This window comes from Pseudopodoces humilis, chromosome 6 (genome assembly GCF_049639895.1).
Source record: "Pseudopodoces humilis isolate 2021_Gansu_Grassland_sample_001 chromosome 6, ASM4963989v1, whole genome shotgun sequence".
Classification (NCBI taxonomy): domain Eukaryota; kingdom Metazoa; phylum Chordata; class Aves; order Passeriformes; family Paridae; genus Pseudopodoces; species Pseudopodoces humilis.
Window position 1 is genome coordinate 49,459,477 of NC_142205.1, and position 16,303 is coordinate 49,475,779.

Consider the following 16,303-nt stretch of genomic DNA (forward strand, 5'->3'; position numbering starts at 1 on the left):
TCTGCTACAGCTGGCATTCTGAAAGATCAATTACCTACACCAAAGCTGTTCTGCTGCCTTTGCTATCTGCTTGCTTATTAGACACAAAGTGAATTAAAAAGAGCAGGGTTCAATGCCCTCTTCAAGTGTGCAATCTAGCACTTAAAACCAGACATCCTGAAGCTGATCAGATGATGGGACTATGTGAAACGCTTTTGGCTCTAAAAGGACGCTTGGCAATCATAACACTACGCTCAACTGGGAAAGCAAGTGAACTGATGTAATATGATGCTATAAATGATGTAGGTTGCATTTCTTTTTGAGTTGTTGGGAATTAATGGATTGATAGGTAAAACATCTGATATTGTTACTGGATTTGTCATAATAAATATTACTCTATAGTATTTTGCTCCTGCCTGTGAACAATTAAAATGCTAAAGGGTACCAATACATGATGTTAGGAGAATATTATGACAGTAATATTATAAATGTTTGTACAGGTTGTCACCAATATTTGAAGCCATTTCTAAAAACAGCACCTTAATATAATACATTATTACTATACCCTACTGTAAGTGACGTGCCTTTATCCACTGCTACAGAACATTTACTTTACTAATTTTTCACCCTTTTCTACCCTCCTCTCATGGACAGTCTTGCAAAGACAGTGTTAATAACAGACACAGGGATGACATTCTTGTGATAAACTCTACAGTCATGGTTAAAGTGTATGTGTTGCATTAATTTCTCATTTACCAAAAACATCGCTTATGTTCATGGATCCATTTCAGCACATTTTGCTTTTTCTTCTCATCGTCGACCAGATGCGACAGACAAATATTTCTCTTTGCTCTCAAAAAAGACTCACAACAAGGCCCCATAACTGATATGATGTGATCTTGCATCAAGACTGCCTTCTGTAGTTCTATCAGTGTCATGCTTCTGAAGTGTGTTACCTTGCAATCCTGTAGAGATGGGAAATGCATTTTATTATAAAGAAATCTTCCATCTATTGAATCATAAGTTATACTTGCAGAATCATATAAACACAGAATCGATTAGGTTGGAAAAAGACCTCCAAGAATGAGTCGAACTTTAATCAATCCCAACCTTGTCAACCAGATCATGGCACTAAGTGCCACATACAGTCTTTCCTTAAACACCTCTGGGGGCTTTGACTCCACCACCTCCCTGGGCAGCCCATTCCAATGTTTAACAACCCTTTCTGTGAAGGAATGTCCAACCTAAACCTCCCCTGGCACATCTTGAGGCCATTTCCCCTCATCCTGTCTCACCTGGCACAACATCCTTTCAGGGAGTTGCAGAGAGACAGTCACCCTTATGCCTCCTTTCCTCCAGCCTCTCTCTTAGAGCTGGACCAGAAAGCCTTGATCCACTGAAATGACGACATCCTTCCACAAAGAAAACCTATTAATTATGCTGTTAATGCCAGACCATCTGTATGCCACTCTGAATCCCAAACAGCATACGAATACAGCTAAGCCACAAACTTTATAGCTGACAGGTTCAACATAAACTCGGGGTTTGTTAAAATATAAACCCTAGCAATCATTGTAAAATGGTTCTTCATGTGTTCCTGCGCGTATGGCGCATACGAGATCATGTGGGAGGCGATCTGACGGCGCCCATTGAGAACAACCTGCACGGTGCAATTACGGTCTTGCTCCTCCTCATTACCGCAGCCAGCCTAGAACCGGTGCTGCCCTCCTGGCAGCTCTCCCGCTGTGGAGCGGTGTTCTCCGTGCCAGGCAGGGACAGTCCTCGCTGTCTCAGCGTTCTCCGGCGTGTGTCGCCGCGGGCCGCCGGAGGAGAGGGACGGACAGCCGGACGGAGAGACAGCAGGCTGAAGGGACGGCGCGCTGGAGCCCCTCAGCCTGGCACGCCCGGCCCGGGCGGAGCCTCAGGGCCGCTCCCGCCCCGCCCCCTCGCCGGCGGCTCCCGCGCGGTCGGATTGGCGGGGAGCGGTGCCAATCACGCCGCGGGGCGGGGCGGGGCGAGCGCGGCGGCCCTTGGCGCTGAGGGGGCGCGCGGCTCCGGCCTCTGCCCGGGCCGACCCTGCCCTGGCGGCGCCTTACCCGGCGGCCGCCCCGCTCCTTGTCTTTCTCTCCTGCCTCCCGCTGCGAGCAGCCGGGGCCTCCTCCATGCGGGAGAAGAGGAGGAGGAGGAGGAGGTGGGAGCTGCTCGCCGGCCATCCCCGGCGCCCGGCAAGTCGGAGCCGACCCGCCGCCGCGCCGCTCCTGCCGCATCTCCCCGCGGCGCGGAGCCGGCCCTGAGCTCTGCCCGCCTCGCCGCCCCCGGACCCCTCCTCATAGTCTTGCCGCCACCGTCCTTCTATTCTTCCCAGACCCATCCTCCTAGTCTTCCTTCTTTTTGTTTGTTTGTTTGTTTTTTTTTTTTTTTTAAATTCTCCTCCTTCCCTCCCGCCCCCCCACCTTTGGTTCTCACCCTGGCTGCGAGCAAAGCGTCTTCATGAGCGCAGAGGATGTCCGGAAAGCACTACAAGGGGCCTGAAGTCAGTTGTTGCATCAAATATTTTATCTTCGGCTTCAATGTCATTTTCTGGGTAAGTGGGGCCGCTTTCGTGTCTTCCTCTGCTTCCTCCTCCTCCTCCTCCCCCCCTCCCCGGCCGCCGCTGCTCCCGGGCTGGGCACGGCCAGGAGCGACAGGGACGTGTGACAGCTCGGTATGAGGCCGCGGGGGGATTTTTGATGAAGTGCGGGTGCGAGGCCAGAGGTGCCGCCGCCTCCGACCCGACCGCCCCGGTCAGCCCTTCCCCGGGCAAGTTGTGGTGCTGCATTCCTCCACCTCCCGAGGGTGCCGGTTCTCTTCCCTTCCGGCCCTCCTAATTGCTTTTGTTGTTAGTATGAAGCAGATTTCGTGCCTTCTTCCCCACTCCCCGTCTTTTCCTTTTTTCCTCTTCCCTCCTTCCTTCCCCCACCTCTGCTTTGTGGTGAGAGAGGAAGGGAGCAACCAGGCACCCAGGCCTGGAGAATGAATTGATCTGCATGTTTTCATGCTGTCATCCCTGTTAGATGCAAATAATAGAAAGAACCACAGCTCAGGTTCTCTGAACAGTGCTGTTTAATGATTTCACAGTGATGAAGTTATGTATGGCACAGGTTTATTATGATTAGCTGTTAATGCATAGTAGTAGTAGCAATAATAGGATGGAGGAGGGGGGAAACGGTATTGCCACCCGTCCCTAAAGTGCAAGCCCGTGGGAAGCCTGTTTGGGCATTTGTTGGGATTCCTGGCAGTGCTGCTTGATCTGCCTGCACAGTATCTTGTTGCACCATTCCCCACCGGCTGTGGAGTAGGCAGAACTGTACAGTGAAATGTAACCTCCCTGTAACAGTACTTCTAGCATCTTCTCAATGTGCTGGATTTGAAAGAGAAGCGACTGTTTTTGGATATTCATGCCAAATTTCATAACCACGGGGGAGGTTAGGGGGGGCCGAGCATTCTCATACATGTGTGAGTGATGAGGTCTTCTCTCTGCACAGAATGCTAAAGTCAGGTGAAGGCTCTTACATCTAAAAGTTCCCCTTTTTATATGAGGTATTCCACAGAGTAGTGAGAAACATGCACAAACCCAGTTTCACAGAATATTCTGAGTTGGAAGGACCCACCAGGATCATCGAGTCCAGCTCCGGATCAAACCCAGGTAGTGTGGATGTGATTTTGAGGGCCTTTGGAAGCAAGTTAAATACATACCCGGTATAGTGGCTTGTTTGGACTAGAAAGGAGAATTGGGGTAAAAAAGCCCCAAACACCACCTTGAAGGTTATGGATGAAGGTAGGAAAGAACAGAGGAGAGAAACCTTTTGAGAAGTGCTGAGTTTCTGATTGTTCCCTTGGGGAGAACAGAGGATTCACGGATAGAACTTCGGGATTCACGGATAGCAGGTATCCATAGCTAACCTCAGGTCAGTGTTCCTGGAAAATAAACATGTCTGAAAAAGATGTTTTGAAAGGATGGGAATTTTGGTTAAGTCCAGTTTTATACTGTATTACCTTTTCTTAAACAAGAAGATATGCTGCCAGAGTGAAGCTGACTGTGGCTTTATGTCAGTGTTTACTTGGCCCCAGATCGACCCCTGTAGATGAACGGTAGCAAGCTTTGTAGTATTCTGACCCTACAGAACTGTTGTGATTGAACTCTTGGCTCAGTTTTTGGTGGTTGAGTTTGCTATGGTTCTTCGCCCTTGTCTCTTTCTTTGTTTTGATTTTGCTGGGCATATGTTGCTGTGAACATGGATATTTTTCAGTAGGGAGCAAGTAGTGTGAGGAACACTTGTGTGCTGTGTCCTTGGATTTAGGGGGGGATATTATGGTGGAATATATATAACCATTTAACTCACTCTTTCAGACACTGCCAGTGTCTCAGAAGCTGTATATCCTGTAATTTCCTTCATTTTATTCTCTGGAGGTGAATGTGTGGACGGTGCAAGCAGGGAAGTGGTTATGTTTTAGGTTTTCTGTAACTAGTCTTTTTCTTACTCCTGTGTTCCTGAGGCTGATGCAGTGTAACTTCTGCAGGATGACAGGTGTGCCTGTGTTGTAGCTAAATGGGCCAAAGCCTTTACACTGCTTGAATGCTGATCTGAAAGCCCGAAAAAATAGAGTTGTGTATCGCCCACTCTGCCACTTACTTGATGTGAGGCCCTTACTTGCAGATTTCCTCTTTTGCAAAGCACTAACTGTCTCATTTGTGGTCCTGGCTAAACTTTTTGAAATTCATGAAGACCAAGCACTTTGAGAGTTTAGTCATTTCTTTAGAATATTGTAATCTCTTTAAGAGAAAGCCTGCATTTATTACCATGTCTCTCATGATTGGGAGTGAAAACAAAGGCAGATGCTCTTGTTGAATACATGTTAATGTTGTTTTTACTGATGTAATAGCGAACTCTTCAATAACTGGGCCAGAAAAGCTGTAAATGAAAATTGCAAATTCAGTTGCTTGTTTACAGAAAGTGATAATCAAAAATAGCCACTAATGTAGTCATTGTAAATAGATTGAAATGATGAAGAGGTTGTCATATTAACCCCATGACACTTTACAGGATCTTGCAAACAGGGAACATACCTTGTAAGGCCTTCTATCTGAGCATTATTATATAGTGGTTTTAACACAATCTTTTAAAACATTAATGTAAACAAAAAAAATACCTCTATTCTGCATCATAAAACAATGAACTAAAAATAAAGAGAACTGAGTTGGAAGAGTAATGATTTTGACAAGAAAATTGTCAGTGCTTTGAATAGAGGAATATTATAGATCTGCTGAAATTATGCAGGGAATGATTATACTTGCTACTTAAACTGGAGTTATTACAAAAAAATTGAGGCTTTAAATACAGAATAGGGGCAAGAAAACCGGCCAAACCTTATTGTCTTTTTTGTTTTGTGCTGGTCAGGTATTTAACGCCTTAATAACCACAGCAGAATTATTAGGATAATGAATATGGGAAAGTTGCACTCCAATGTTGTGTATGTAGTTGTGACTAAAGGTGAGTGACAGTAAGCTTTTTAGGAGGTAGTTCTCAGGCTTGCACCACCCCAGGTAATGTATTCTTGCCTAAATATGTGTTTCATTCTGTTGTAGAAGACAACATTATCTGCTGAGTCTGTGCATAATTAATGTTCTAGATATATTTGCAGGCTTAATTTCTTTTGGCAATTCAGTGTTAAAGTTGGTAAATACTCTGGAAACGTTTGTTCAGAAAAGGTTATTTTATGAGACTGCTATGCTGTTGTGGATGAAGAAAGCTCCTTTCTGATTTGACTGATTGGGCAGTCACTGAAGTAGTATTTAGGAACAGGGAACTAATAGGCACAAATGCATCTAAGTCTAAAGCTGAGGTCAGTGTAGTGTTTCCCTTTGCTGTGCTGCCGGTTTTGCACTGGGGCACACACCTGTGCTTTAGCTCTGCTTCCATTCTGCCAGTGCTAAAGCACCACATGCTGTGTGTGCCACCTTTCCTGGCTGGCAGCTGCTGCAGTAGACACTGCTTTTTCATGAGCCTTCCTGCTCTTGTCTCAGTAAAGCATAAAGCTGTAATCTGAGGTAACAGAGAACACTTTTCTGTACTCCAAGCAAGCAAACAAACAACGCCCCCTTCCCCTTTCGGCTTCCATGTAGAATGATGTCAAAGGTATGGTGCAAAAGGTCAAAGTATGTTGCCGTGCTTCACAAAAGAACTATTTCCCCCTCTTTCCCCCTTACTTTGGGAAGACAATTTTAGGCTGACTTTTAGTTCCAAGATATGTTTTTAATTGTTCTCTGTGCTTTTTTTATATTTGATGGAAACAGTGGATGTATTAAGATCTAAATTCCAATCCACACTTGATTCCACTGACCCTGATCTAACTGAAAAGATGTATGAAAAGCACTGACACCTCAGAAACTTTTGCTTTAGCTGGTGATTCACTCTAAGTTATGAGCTATGCTGCAATTATGATACATCAGCATATTACGAGTCATAACTTGTGTTTTAATTTGCTTGGCATCTGCTCTATTTGATGGCAACCATATGGGAATCTAAACAGTCTTCTGAATTACAGAAAGATAGCAGAAAGAAAATAAGGTTATGTAAGTGTGTTACAGGAAAAGTATTGGACAAGTGCACTGACCTTTAAAGGACAACCAATAGATTGCTTATTAAATTTTGTATGTTGTTGATAGCTTGTTTTTCAGAGGAGGTGAGGGTAATTCTCTGATGTCAGCTGGTTTTCAGATATCCACAAGGAAGTTTTGATTTTATAGTTTTTCCCTTGCCACAGTGTTTAAAAAAAACTCCAAACAAATCAATGTGAAGCTTGTTCCATGCAATTTTGAAATGCATTCTGTGGCATTTAATCTTTAAAAATTTGCATTGGGAGGATGTCCTTGCAGCGGAAGCATTCTGTGAATTTCCCACCCCTCCCCCTTTTATGATCAAATTACTTTTTTATTTCACATTTCTTCATAGCACAGATGAAGCATAGCTAAGCATTCTACCAGTGATCCTGCCAGAAACAGAACAATGCTTGTTTAGGGCAAGTACTCCACTGGTTTGTGATGGTGAAAGGTGGAGTATATGTATTGACGAAATAAATGCATTATTGTGAGATCGGCATTCTTGAATTCCTCAGTGTCCCTTTCAGCAGATGTAGGCTCAGTCTTTCTAAGGCATATAAAAATTTAGTAACCGCTGACTTTGGGGGACTTGTTTCAGATCTGTAGAGGTCATTCTCAGAATAAAAATTTTTCTTGCCTTGTGTTCTCTCACAACTTTGTGGTAGGCTGTATCATTGGTAATATAAAAAGAAATAGGTGAGGAATATGGGAAAAACTATTTCCTTTCTCATAAATATTTCTTTTGCCAAAATTGAGTGTTTATAAATGTGATACTGTTTTAAGTTATTTGATGTTTCTAGTTTATTAAAGATTGAAGAAGCATAAGGGAACTAGAACTGTAGAAAACCCATTGTGATTAATTGTGTGACTTCTCTTGTTTGATGTCACCATGCTTTAAGAGAATACTATTGGAACTATCATGTGCAGCTTACATACTTAGTGTTAAAGATGAATTTGGTAAATATATTTACCAGTTTTCTACCTTGATTGAATTGTCACAGTACATTTTTTCTGGTGGCATATCTATCTCAAAGTATGAAGAGTCAAATTTCAGTGTCCAGTCAGAGAAAAGCTGGTCCATGTGAATGGCATCCAGAGCACAGGCAGCTCCAACTGAATACTTCTGCAAGTGAAACATCCTGTGGATATTTGTGTGTGTGAAGTTAGCGCTGGTCCTAATCCCATTGCCCTTGTTGCATGTTGTTAATATTTCCATATTAAAGGCAACAAATTCATGTTCTGCAACATTGAATTTGAAGGCAGATGTGCTACCTTAATTCTAGTAAGGCAGCCTTTGCACTGTGAACTTTTTGGTGTATGTATTAGGTATTTATGTATTCAACTGTAGTGTATGATGTAATAGGCATGTAGGGAAGGCATGAGTTGTTCCAGGGAAGAAAGGTTTTCTTTTCCAGATGGGAACCCAGAAGACATGTTCTTGTAAACAAACAAAAAAATTACATACAAGGTACAGTTGATATAGGATAATTTTCAGACGGAAAATGTGGGAAAGAAAGTTTTTTTTGGAGGGGAGTGGTGGGGTTCAGAGTGGTGGTGGTGTTCTTTTTGTGGAGAGTAGTAAGAAGAAAAATCCTCTGAAGTGGACAGGAGTTTGAAAGTATGTATGTAATCTGTTATTTAAGAATGCTTTCTAAAACCTAATTCTATAGATTACAATAATTCTGATGTACTTCTTAGCTAACTTTAATTTATTCTTTATTCCTCAGACTCTGTAAGATGCAAGTAAATGATTAGTAGAGGATGAGAAACTTGAGCTTACAGTTAATGAAATATCTCTTCCTTTTCTTTTGAGTCCCATTCTTACAAACAGACATTTTGAAGTCTATGTTGAGAAATAAATATAAACTGGTTTTGGCACAAGGTCGGCTACAAGTTATAAATTTGGAGCAAGAAACATGTTGTTAAGTGCTGGGGCTAATTACATTAGCAGTTCATACTCCAGTAACCAAAAGCAGTAACCTGTGAAGATTCACTTATGGGCATTTAGAATATAATGTTTTGCTTTCAGTAAAAAACTGGAGGTGAGAGAAAATATTTTTGACCCCAAGAAATCACTTGACCTAATTCTACCAGTTAGGAAATTCTGGTCTTAAACTATAGTTCTGTAGTGGAGCCTTGTTTTGGCCAAAATATGCAGCATGCTTCTCAAATGCATGGCTGGTAGCCTGTCAACAGGACTGTAATTGTTTTATTGATGTAGACAGGAGAGCAAGGAGCTGAACAGCTTGTGAACTAACCCAGCTCTGTTAGAGATGACCCAGAAGTCACTGTCAGCATTAGCCATAAAAGTGTCTTCCAGTATGGTAGTATTTTTAAAATTTTTCATATCTGACTTTTTAATTAGCTTGAATTTTATAGTGACTTTGTACTTGTGTACAATTTATCTGTTTCTCATTAAAAATTAGCTAATATTGTTAAAACGCAATAAAGAATTAAAACCAAGAAGAAGCTTATCCAATTTTTAATGAATGTACTGAATTGCACTTCATGACAGTTTTACGGTATAAAATCCATCAATACATTGCTTACTGATTTACACTACTTACATTCCTTTACTTATCTTTAAGTAAAGATATTTCTTTACTTAAATCAGTAAAGAATAATCTGTTTCATTGTGCTGTCATATTAAATTTGGAAAACATCCCAATTTTTTAGATTGTGCTACTACTTCTACCACAAAACATCCTATGTTGTGAGGTAAGGCCCCAAAAAACACTTGCTGGATGAGACTCCTGAAAAGGTTTATGGTTTTTCATGTACTCTGAGTTAGATGTACAGGAGAGGTATTGACAAGATGTTGTCAAGAGGTCAAAACAACAAAAAACTTTATTGGTAACTTCAGAAAATTGGAGAATATTGGTAAAAGTTTAGAGCAGCATTCACTCAACATAAAACAGTTCACAAAGCCCATTGAACTCAGCTACTCCAGGCCTGTCTGATTTTAAGTTACTCAAAACTGAGAAGAGAGAGTTAGAAGAAGAAGAAAGAAGAAGAGAGAAAGACAGAAAAGATTGAAAAGACCAAGCATAACTGCCCCTCCTGGTTCCACCAGTGTTCAGCTGAGAGGAATTCCAAGAGGAGTTAGGGTCAATACCTGTGCTTGCCTCATGCTTCAGTTTAGTACCCTTTGGCTTTCCTGGGCCCTTCCCTCAGTTTGGACTTAAGGTCATCTAGCCCCTCTGGGGCTTGACTGGGGCTCCAGGGCTGGAGTGTGGAGCACTTCCTGTGGGGTGGCGGGGACTGGTGAGCATCTTGTGGCTGGGATACAGGCCCAGAGGGGGATGTGTGTGTGCAGAGTGGGGCATCGCCTCTCCAGAACAAGACCTACCTATTCTCCCACACATACACGCAAAATACTTTGAGCCAGCAGTCCTTCCAGTCTTTCACATGTAGTTCTCTGTGGATACAGATTTTCCCTTATTTCAGCAGTATTTTGTACAGGTGTAAGGGTCGGTGTGGGTGGAAGCCACTGTTGGCACAGTGCTCAGTGTAGCTGCTTCTGTAACATACACAGAGACCTAGAGCAGTTCAGGCTTCTCTGCTGGCATTTAAAAATGTCACTAGCACACTGAGGCTTGCAGTCAGGGGTGCTTGATTTGGTATCAAACTCTGACTCAATGTGATCTCATATAACCTCCAGATGGCCTGACTTGCAGAGATGCAGAAAACAGTCAGATCCTACTCCTTTAGCTTTATAAATTAAATGAGCCTGTAGCAGTATTTATTTTAATACACATCAGTCTCTACATCAGATTCTTCAACTAATGTTTCAGCTTTCAAGTCACTTTCCTCTGGACAGCATTTAGAATAAGTATTTCATCACACACAGAGGATCTTATGAATGAACTGTCAATTTTCCACAGAACTGGGAAAAATCAATATGCCTCTTCCAGGCCTTGAAAATCCCTCTGCTGCTAGTGAAGACTGTTACATCAAATCATATTGAAAACCATTTCAAGCAATGTTCCTGATGTGTGGTGACAAAAGAGCTTTTTTCCTTTTGTGGCAAAGGGAAGAAATATTATGAAAACACTTTGTGTTCCTATTCTGTACCTGTTGCCTCCTGGTTTTCCCAACAGCAAAACTTCCTACAGGGAAAAAAAGCCCCAAAGAACTATAGGAATTTTTGCTTAAACGGGTTTTCTTTAATAAGCAAATAATGTTATTTCTAAAAGTATTTGGTCCTTCTTTGTGGTATTGAATTAAAAAAAAAAACATTAAAAGAAGACTAGATGTCTTTAGACATGTGCAATATTTTGGATTCATAGAGACTTCTGTTCTGCTCACTTTGTAAATGTGATATTGATGAGTTATATATAACCTGAGTGTGTCTGCTGTCATTGCCCTAGCTGACTACTGTTAGAGGGTACTGAGTATGGAATAAGTGATACTGCAAGGATGCCTGCAGTACCTTGGCCTGTGGGGTGTTTCCTAGTGTTAGTGGATTACATTTGATGAGAGTCCAGCTTAATTTTTGTTGATTTAGGGGCTAATCTTACATGATGTGGAACATCATTTTTTGTCAGGATTTTCTCTGTGTCAAGAGGGCAGGTTCTTTCAGTTGAGCTCTGGTGCCCCAAGCAAAGGTGCAGCAGTGCTGTGTGTGGGATGTCACCCCAAGCAGACCCACCTGGTGCCTGTCACTTTGTCCGAGCTTGCAGCACAGGTTCTCCCTGTTGGATACCTTTGCTTTGCTTACCCATGTAGGGCATATACTTACCCTTGTGAGGCTGGGTTCTCTGTGCTTCCTTCTCACTGAACTGCATCTCTTCTGCTACATTCTGTTTTCCAGTGGGCTGTCATTTAAAGATTTTGTGATTTAAAAAGCTTGGAGGGAGTTCCCTGTATGTGCTGTAAATGGTTTTTATATAGGAGCAGAGACCCTGAGGAAAAAAAGTTCCCAGATAATGTACGGCAAGGGTTTTGTTGCTTTGTGCTGTGCTTCAATTAACTATGTCACCTTGTGGAAGATGTCTCTGCACTGCCATGTGATTGGAGTGTTTCAGACTGGAGCACAGAATTTGGAAATGGTGGAATTTCAAAGCAGTGGGTCCTCCCAGGTAATGAGAAGGGTTGCCAAGTATCCCAGGCACCTCTCAGTTCAAAGTATACTGGGGTGTTGTACTGTGCACAGAGCAAGGGTTTCAGATTTTTTAATTTTAATTTTTCCCATTTAAATATAAAAACAGAAAGGTTCCATGTGGGTTAAAGACAGCATTTTGTAGAAATTGTCTTCCTGACTGCCAGTTCCTGATGGCTGGTTCATGTGGGTATATGTCTAAATGAATGTGTGTAAATTCAGTCAGTCCAACAATAATTAAATATATAATTAAAAAGGAAGAGGTAAGACTTGTAAAATTAAAATTCCTCTTTTTCAAGAAGTTATCCAGTTAATTTCTAGATGAAAATTCATCCATCTGGCTTGTGAAGACTATAAAATATATATATATAACTATAAAATATGAATGATTGCAGTTAAAAAATAACTAACATACAGTGTTGAATGAATACTGCTTGATATCACAACCATGCTCTTGTTTCTTTTTCATTCTGTGGCCATTAAGGGTGCCTAACTCAATTTTTTTAACTCAATTTTTTCTTTCATCTCTGAATGCCTAGGAGGACTTGTTTCTATTGCAGGGCCACTTTCCTCTTTCGTTGTGGGAACCTTTCAGGATTGGTTTTCATGTGTTGTGGAGGAAGCCCAGCCCTCCGACAGGCTACCTCCTTGGAGATCTGTCCCCTAAGATAAGACAAAACTACTTAGTCATGGTGACTAAGCTGTGGACCCCTTCCAGGACCCCATGTTATCTCCTGTGGACCTGATTTGCTCTGAACCTAAGGGAATTGCAGGCTGCCAGTGGCAGATCTGTTCCCAAGGGAGTTTCTTGAGAGATCTTTCACTCAAGGACAGAATTTGTAAATCATCTTGCTTTCTCAAAACAGTTCTGCATAACTGTAGATAGCATGTTTTTCTCTTGTCCCAGCAATGGGACAAGAGGTGGTGTTCCCTTACCCAATCATGTTAACCCTGTAGCATAAGACTCTATAAAAGCTGAAAAGTTTGGAGAATAAAAGCCCCTTTTCCTAGCAACTGATGGTGTGTTTGCTGTGAACCCACACTGATACATCGTGTCCAACAGCGACAATCTCCCTGTTAACTTCTGGTGATGTTATCCCGGTCTCAGACCATCGGTCCCTTTCCCAGTTCTTCCCTTCCCTATAAAAACCCTGGCTTTTGCCTAGTTCTGTGGAAGATCATCACTGGCTCCCTTCGCTGAAGCCTCCTAATAAAGGTCCCCGTGGAATGCTACACGGTCTCCCTTCTACGCGTTGGCTGGTGTAACCCATGAGCAGAGCTGGGCTGATCTGAGCTGATCACTAGAGCTGAAATCACTTCTAAAAGAGCTGATCACGTGAAGCCTCAGACCGCTCCTAAGGGTTACCCCTGGCTGGAAAGTGCCTGAGACTCCCTGGATCACTATTCCTTCTCAGGACCTCTATCCAGGATAGTTTGTGGCAGAGCTGGGGGTCGGACAGGCCCCCAAGTCCCAGCCTCGACATTGTGTGGCCTTGCAAATTCTGGTGTCAAAATGAGAGCAGGAGGCTGCAAACCGCTGAGGCTGGCACAAGGCTGCAGAGCCAAATCTGCTAATGCAGCTTCAGTGGACTGACAGCAGTCAGTTACCAGATATGGCTGAGAACTTTCCCATCTGGGTCAATTTCTATCGATTTGCTGTTTGGCTCCAAGAATGAAGTGTTGGAAGATGGTGGGACTGGCTCCTTCTTTCCCTGCATAGATCAACTTAAAGTGATTGTACAAGCATGGCCTGTTTCAGCTCTAAGTAAAGTGGTTTTGTAGTATGGAGTACACAGACGTGTAGGACATAGTGCTGGGTCAATAGTTAGCTCACTCCAGTGAGCACTGTTAAGTAAGTGCTACCTCTCTGGTGCACTTTGATCTTCACTGTTTTGGAAGAGTTATAGTGGTTATCTGTTTACTCCTGCTTGCTCAGTGATGTTAGAGAAACAGAAAGCAGTGTTTCTCTTCCAAGGTTATTGTGATGGGAACTTAACTTGAACCTAAGTGGACAGCTCCATCATTTATCTCTCTGGTTTCTTTTTCTTCCCATAAATGTTATTCCACTTTGCCTCTCCCTCTTTGTTGGAGTGGCCTCCTAGATGGGGTGGCAAATGACCTCTCTGAGATGTTTGTCATGATTATCCATTCCCAAGTAGTGTAGTTTCTGCTGCCTTGTTACATACAAAGGGTTTGTATGCATTTAGTGCTGGAGATGCATTTGTATATGTATAACACTATGCATGCATATACATATATATACACACACATACCTTTAATTACATAGTATGTACACAAAATAACACAGTACTTAAAAATTAATTCTAATTTGCTAGAGCAGAAGTTTATTAACTTAGGTACCTAAAAGCAGGACTCAAGGGGACTGGAAACCCATCTAACTGCTGTTGCATGCAGAGTAGGACTTTTGCTTCCCCTGACTGTTCTACTGCTCTGCTCCTGCTGGGAGCTCTGTCATGGTCACAAGTAGTGTTCCCTCTTCAGCTGTGTGGGGCTGGGTGTGGTTTGAAAACATTACTTTATTTTTGTATTTTTTGTTTTGAAGATAGGCAAAACCACTGCCTGGGTAGTTTAAAGGTTTGTGGTGATATTTGAATCAATATTTTATTCTGCAGAAACTTTTTCATGCAAATAAGTGTGTGTTTGACTCAGGAACATAAGTCAATTACATTTTTACATAGTTTATATCCTTGTTGGCTTCTGCTTTCCTACGTTTTTTCCTAAACCACTTTCATACCTGTAAGGAGAGGAAGTAGCTCCTGAGCGGATGCAGTTAATAACTTTGCCTGTTAAAGAAAACCAGTCCGAATCCTGATGAGATTGTCACTCAAGGGTTTGCACCACTGTAGCAGGTGAATGAATTGTGACTCCCATCTGGCCATTTTAGTTTTTGAGTACTTTTCTCTGCCCCATAGATTCATGATTCTATCAGCTGTCCTGCAGTGGGGATGACATCTGACAGAGGGAAAAGGACAGCTGTAGGCTACAGTAGCTTTTGTCTTCAACTTCCCCATCCCAGAAATAGGGATGTGTGTAAGATTTCTAGTGAGCTCTCTATCTAATCTGGTATTTCATATATTGTTTTAGATGTCATGCCTAATAAATGACAGTGATGAAGTAGTCCACTTACTTGTGGTTTTCTTGTCAATAGCAGCTCACCACTATCTAGAGAAATTACCATGCCTTTTGTAAATATCCTATTCTTGTTGGTTTTGCCCTCCTTTCAGTTTGTGCTCTTCTCCAGCTTGAAGAGGCAGTTCTCTCTGCTCCATTCTCTGAGGAAGCCCTTTCTGTGGCTCTCCATGTGTCTGTGTCTGTTCTTACACCTGGAATAAAAAGGTCACAGGAGCCTCTGCATGTTGCGAGAGGCAGTTTGTGGACTCTGTTACTGGAGTCCAGCCACATGACCACTGGAAAGTGGGAAGGAGAAGTAAAACCCCACCTCTGGCAGGTTTTTGTACCATTTTCTAAGGTACTTGCTCCTATTTGACAAACATCTTTGTTCCATAAACATGTGTACACCTTTCAGGGTAATCTGCGAGCATCTCCCTGTGAAACAGCAAGCCTCATGTTGGTGCAAGACTTCCCAAATAACATCTTTGGGAGATAATCCTTCTCTAGTTATTGTGTCAAATTGTAAGTCTGGTGAATATCAAAGCTATGCACACAGCTCTGGCTCTGATGTGAAGAATTTCACATTTCATAACAATTCATAAAAAATGGCTGCAAGACTGAGCCAAGTAGAATCAAGTGAGGTGGAATGGATGAGGCTATTTTAGATTGGCATGATCATAGAGATTTGAGGGATGTGCAATGTCTCCTATTTGCACCGCATGGAAGGCCTGTTGCTGTTGAAGCACAGGATCTCAGTGATGTTTTGAGGCTGGAGAACAGGACTGATATTTAAATAGGCTGGTGGTTGTTGTTGCTGTATGAGTTAGAAACATACAGTAAAGTCCTAAGTATTTTATGGTGAGACTTTGTGGGGCTCCTTTTTTGTATCTTTGGTGATGTATCAGAACTCCAGTGAGTATTGCTATTTAAATCTTCTTAGTGTACTAGGGTCAGATTTTCATTTATGCTGAAAGGCTACCTGTTCCTACCTGCCACTGTAACATGTCCTTAAAATGACTGTAGATCATATTTATGGAGCAGGGTAGAACACTTCTGATGTAGCGGTGTTATTGAAATCATTCAAGTGAGCAGTATTAGACTCCTAGCTTGAGGAGTTGGAAGGACTTTAGAAGATGGAAGGATGGACTTTGCATTGTGGGATGTGATTGTATTTCTGTATAAATGATGGCTAGAAGAGAAACCTGTAATTTTTCACAGAACAAGGAGGAAAGGAATACACACATTTGTTCATAAAGCAGAAGGTGTTTAAGAATGTAAGCTTATAGAAGTGAGAGGGTAGCCATATTTTGTCTGAAAAAAGACCTGCCTTGTTTTTTCTCTTTCTTTCTGGGAAGATACTTTTCTGCTTGTTGTTATCAAAAGGCCACTCTTGCCATTATTTCACTTGGTTTTGTTAGTAGAACTTCAGTTCAAAAACTTTCTGCCGTGGA

General features: G+C 42.2%; 1 protein-coding gene across 2 annotated transcripts in view; it reads left to right on the forward strand.

Moving 5' to 3' along the window:
- Window positions 1-2,007: 2,007 nt before the first annotated feature.
- The window catches only part of TSPAN5 (tetraspanin 5), an 80,161-nt gene continuing 65,865 nt past the window's right edge, over window positions 2,008-16,303 (forward strand). For both annotated transcript variants that reach the window (XM_088056326.1, XM_005517473.3), the window contains exon 1: window positions 2,008-2,563. Coding sequence is in view for 1 of the 2 variants with exons in the window: in XM_005517473.3 (XP_005517530.1) it covers window positions 2,483-2,563 (81 nt within the window). In the remaining variant the exon portion in view is untranslated. The remainder of the gene's footprint in view (window positions 2,564-16,303) is intronic.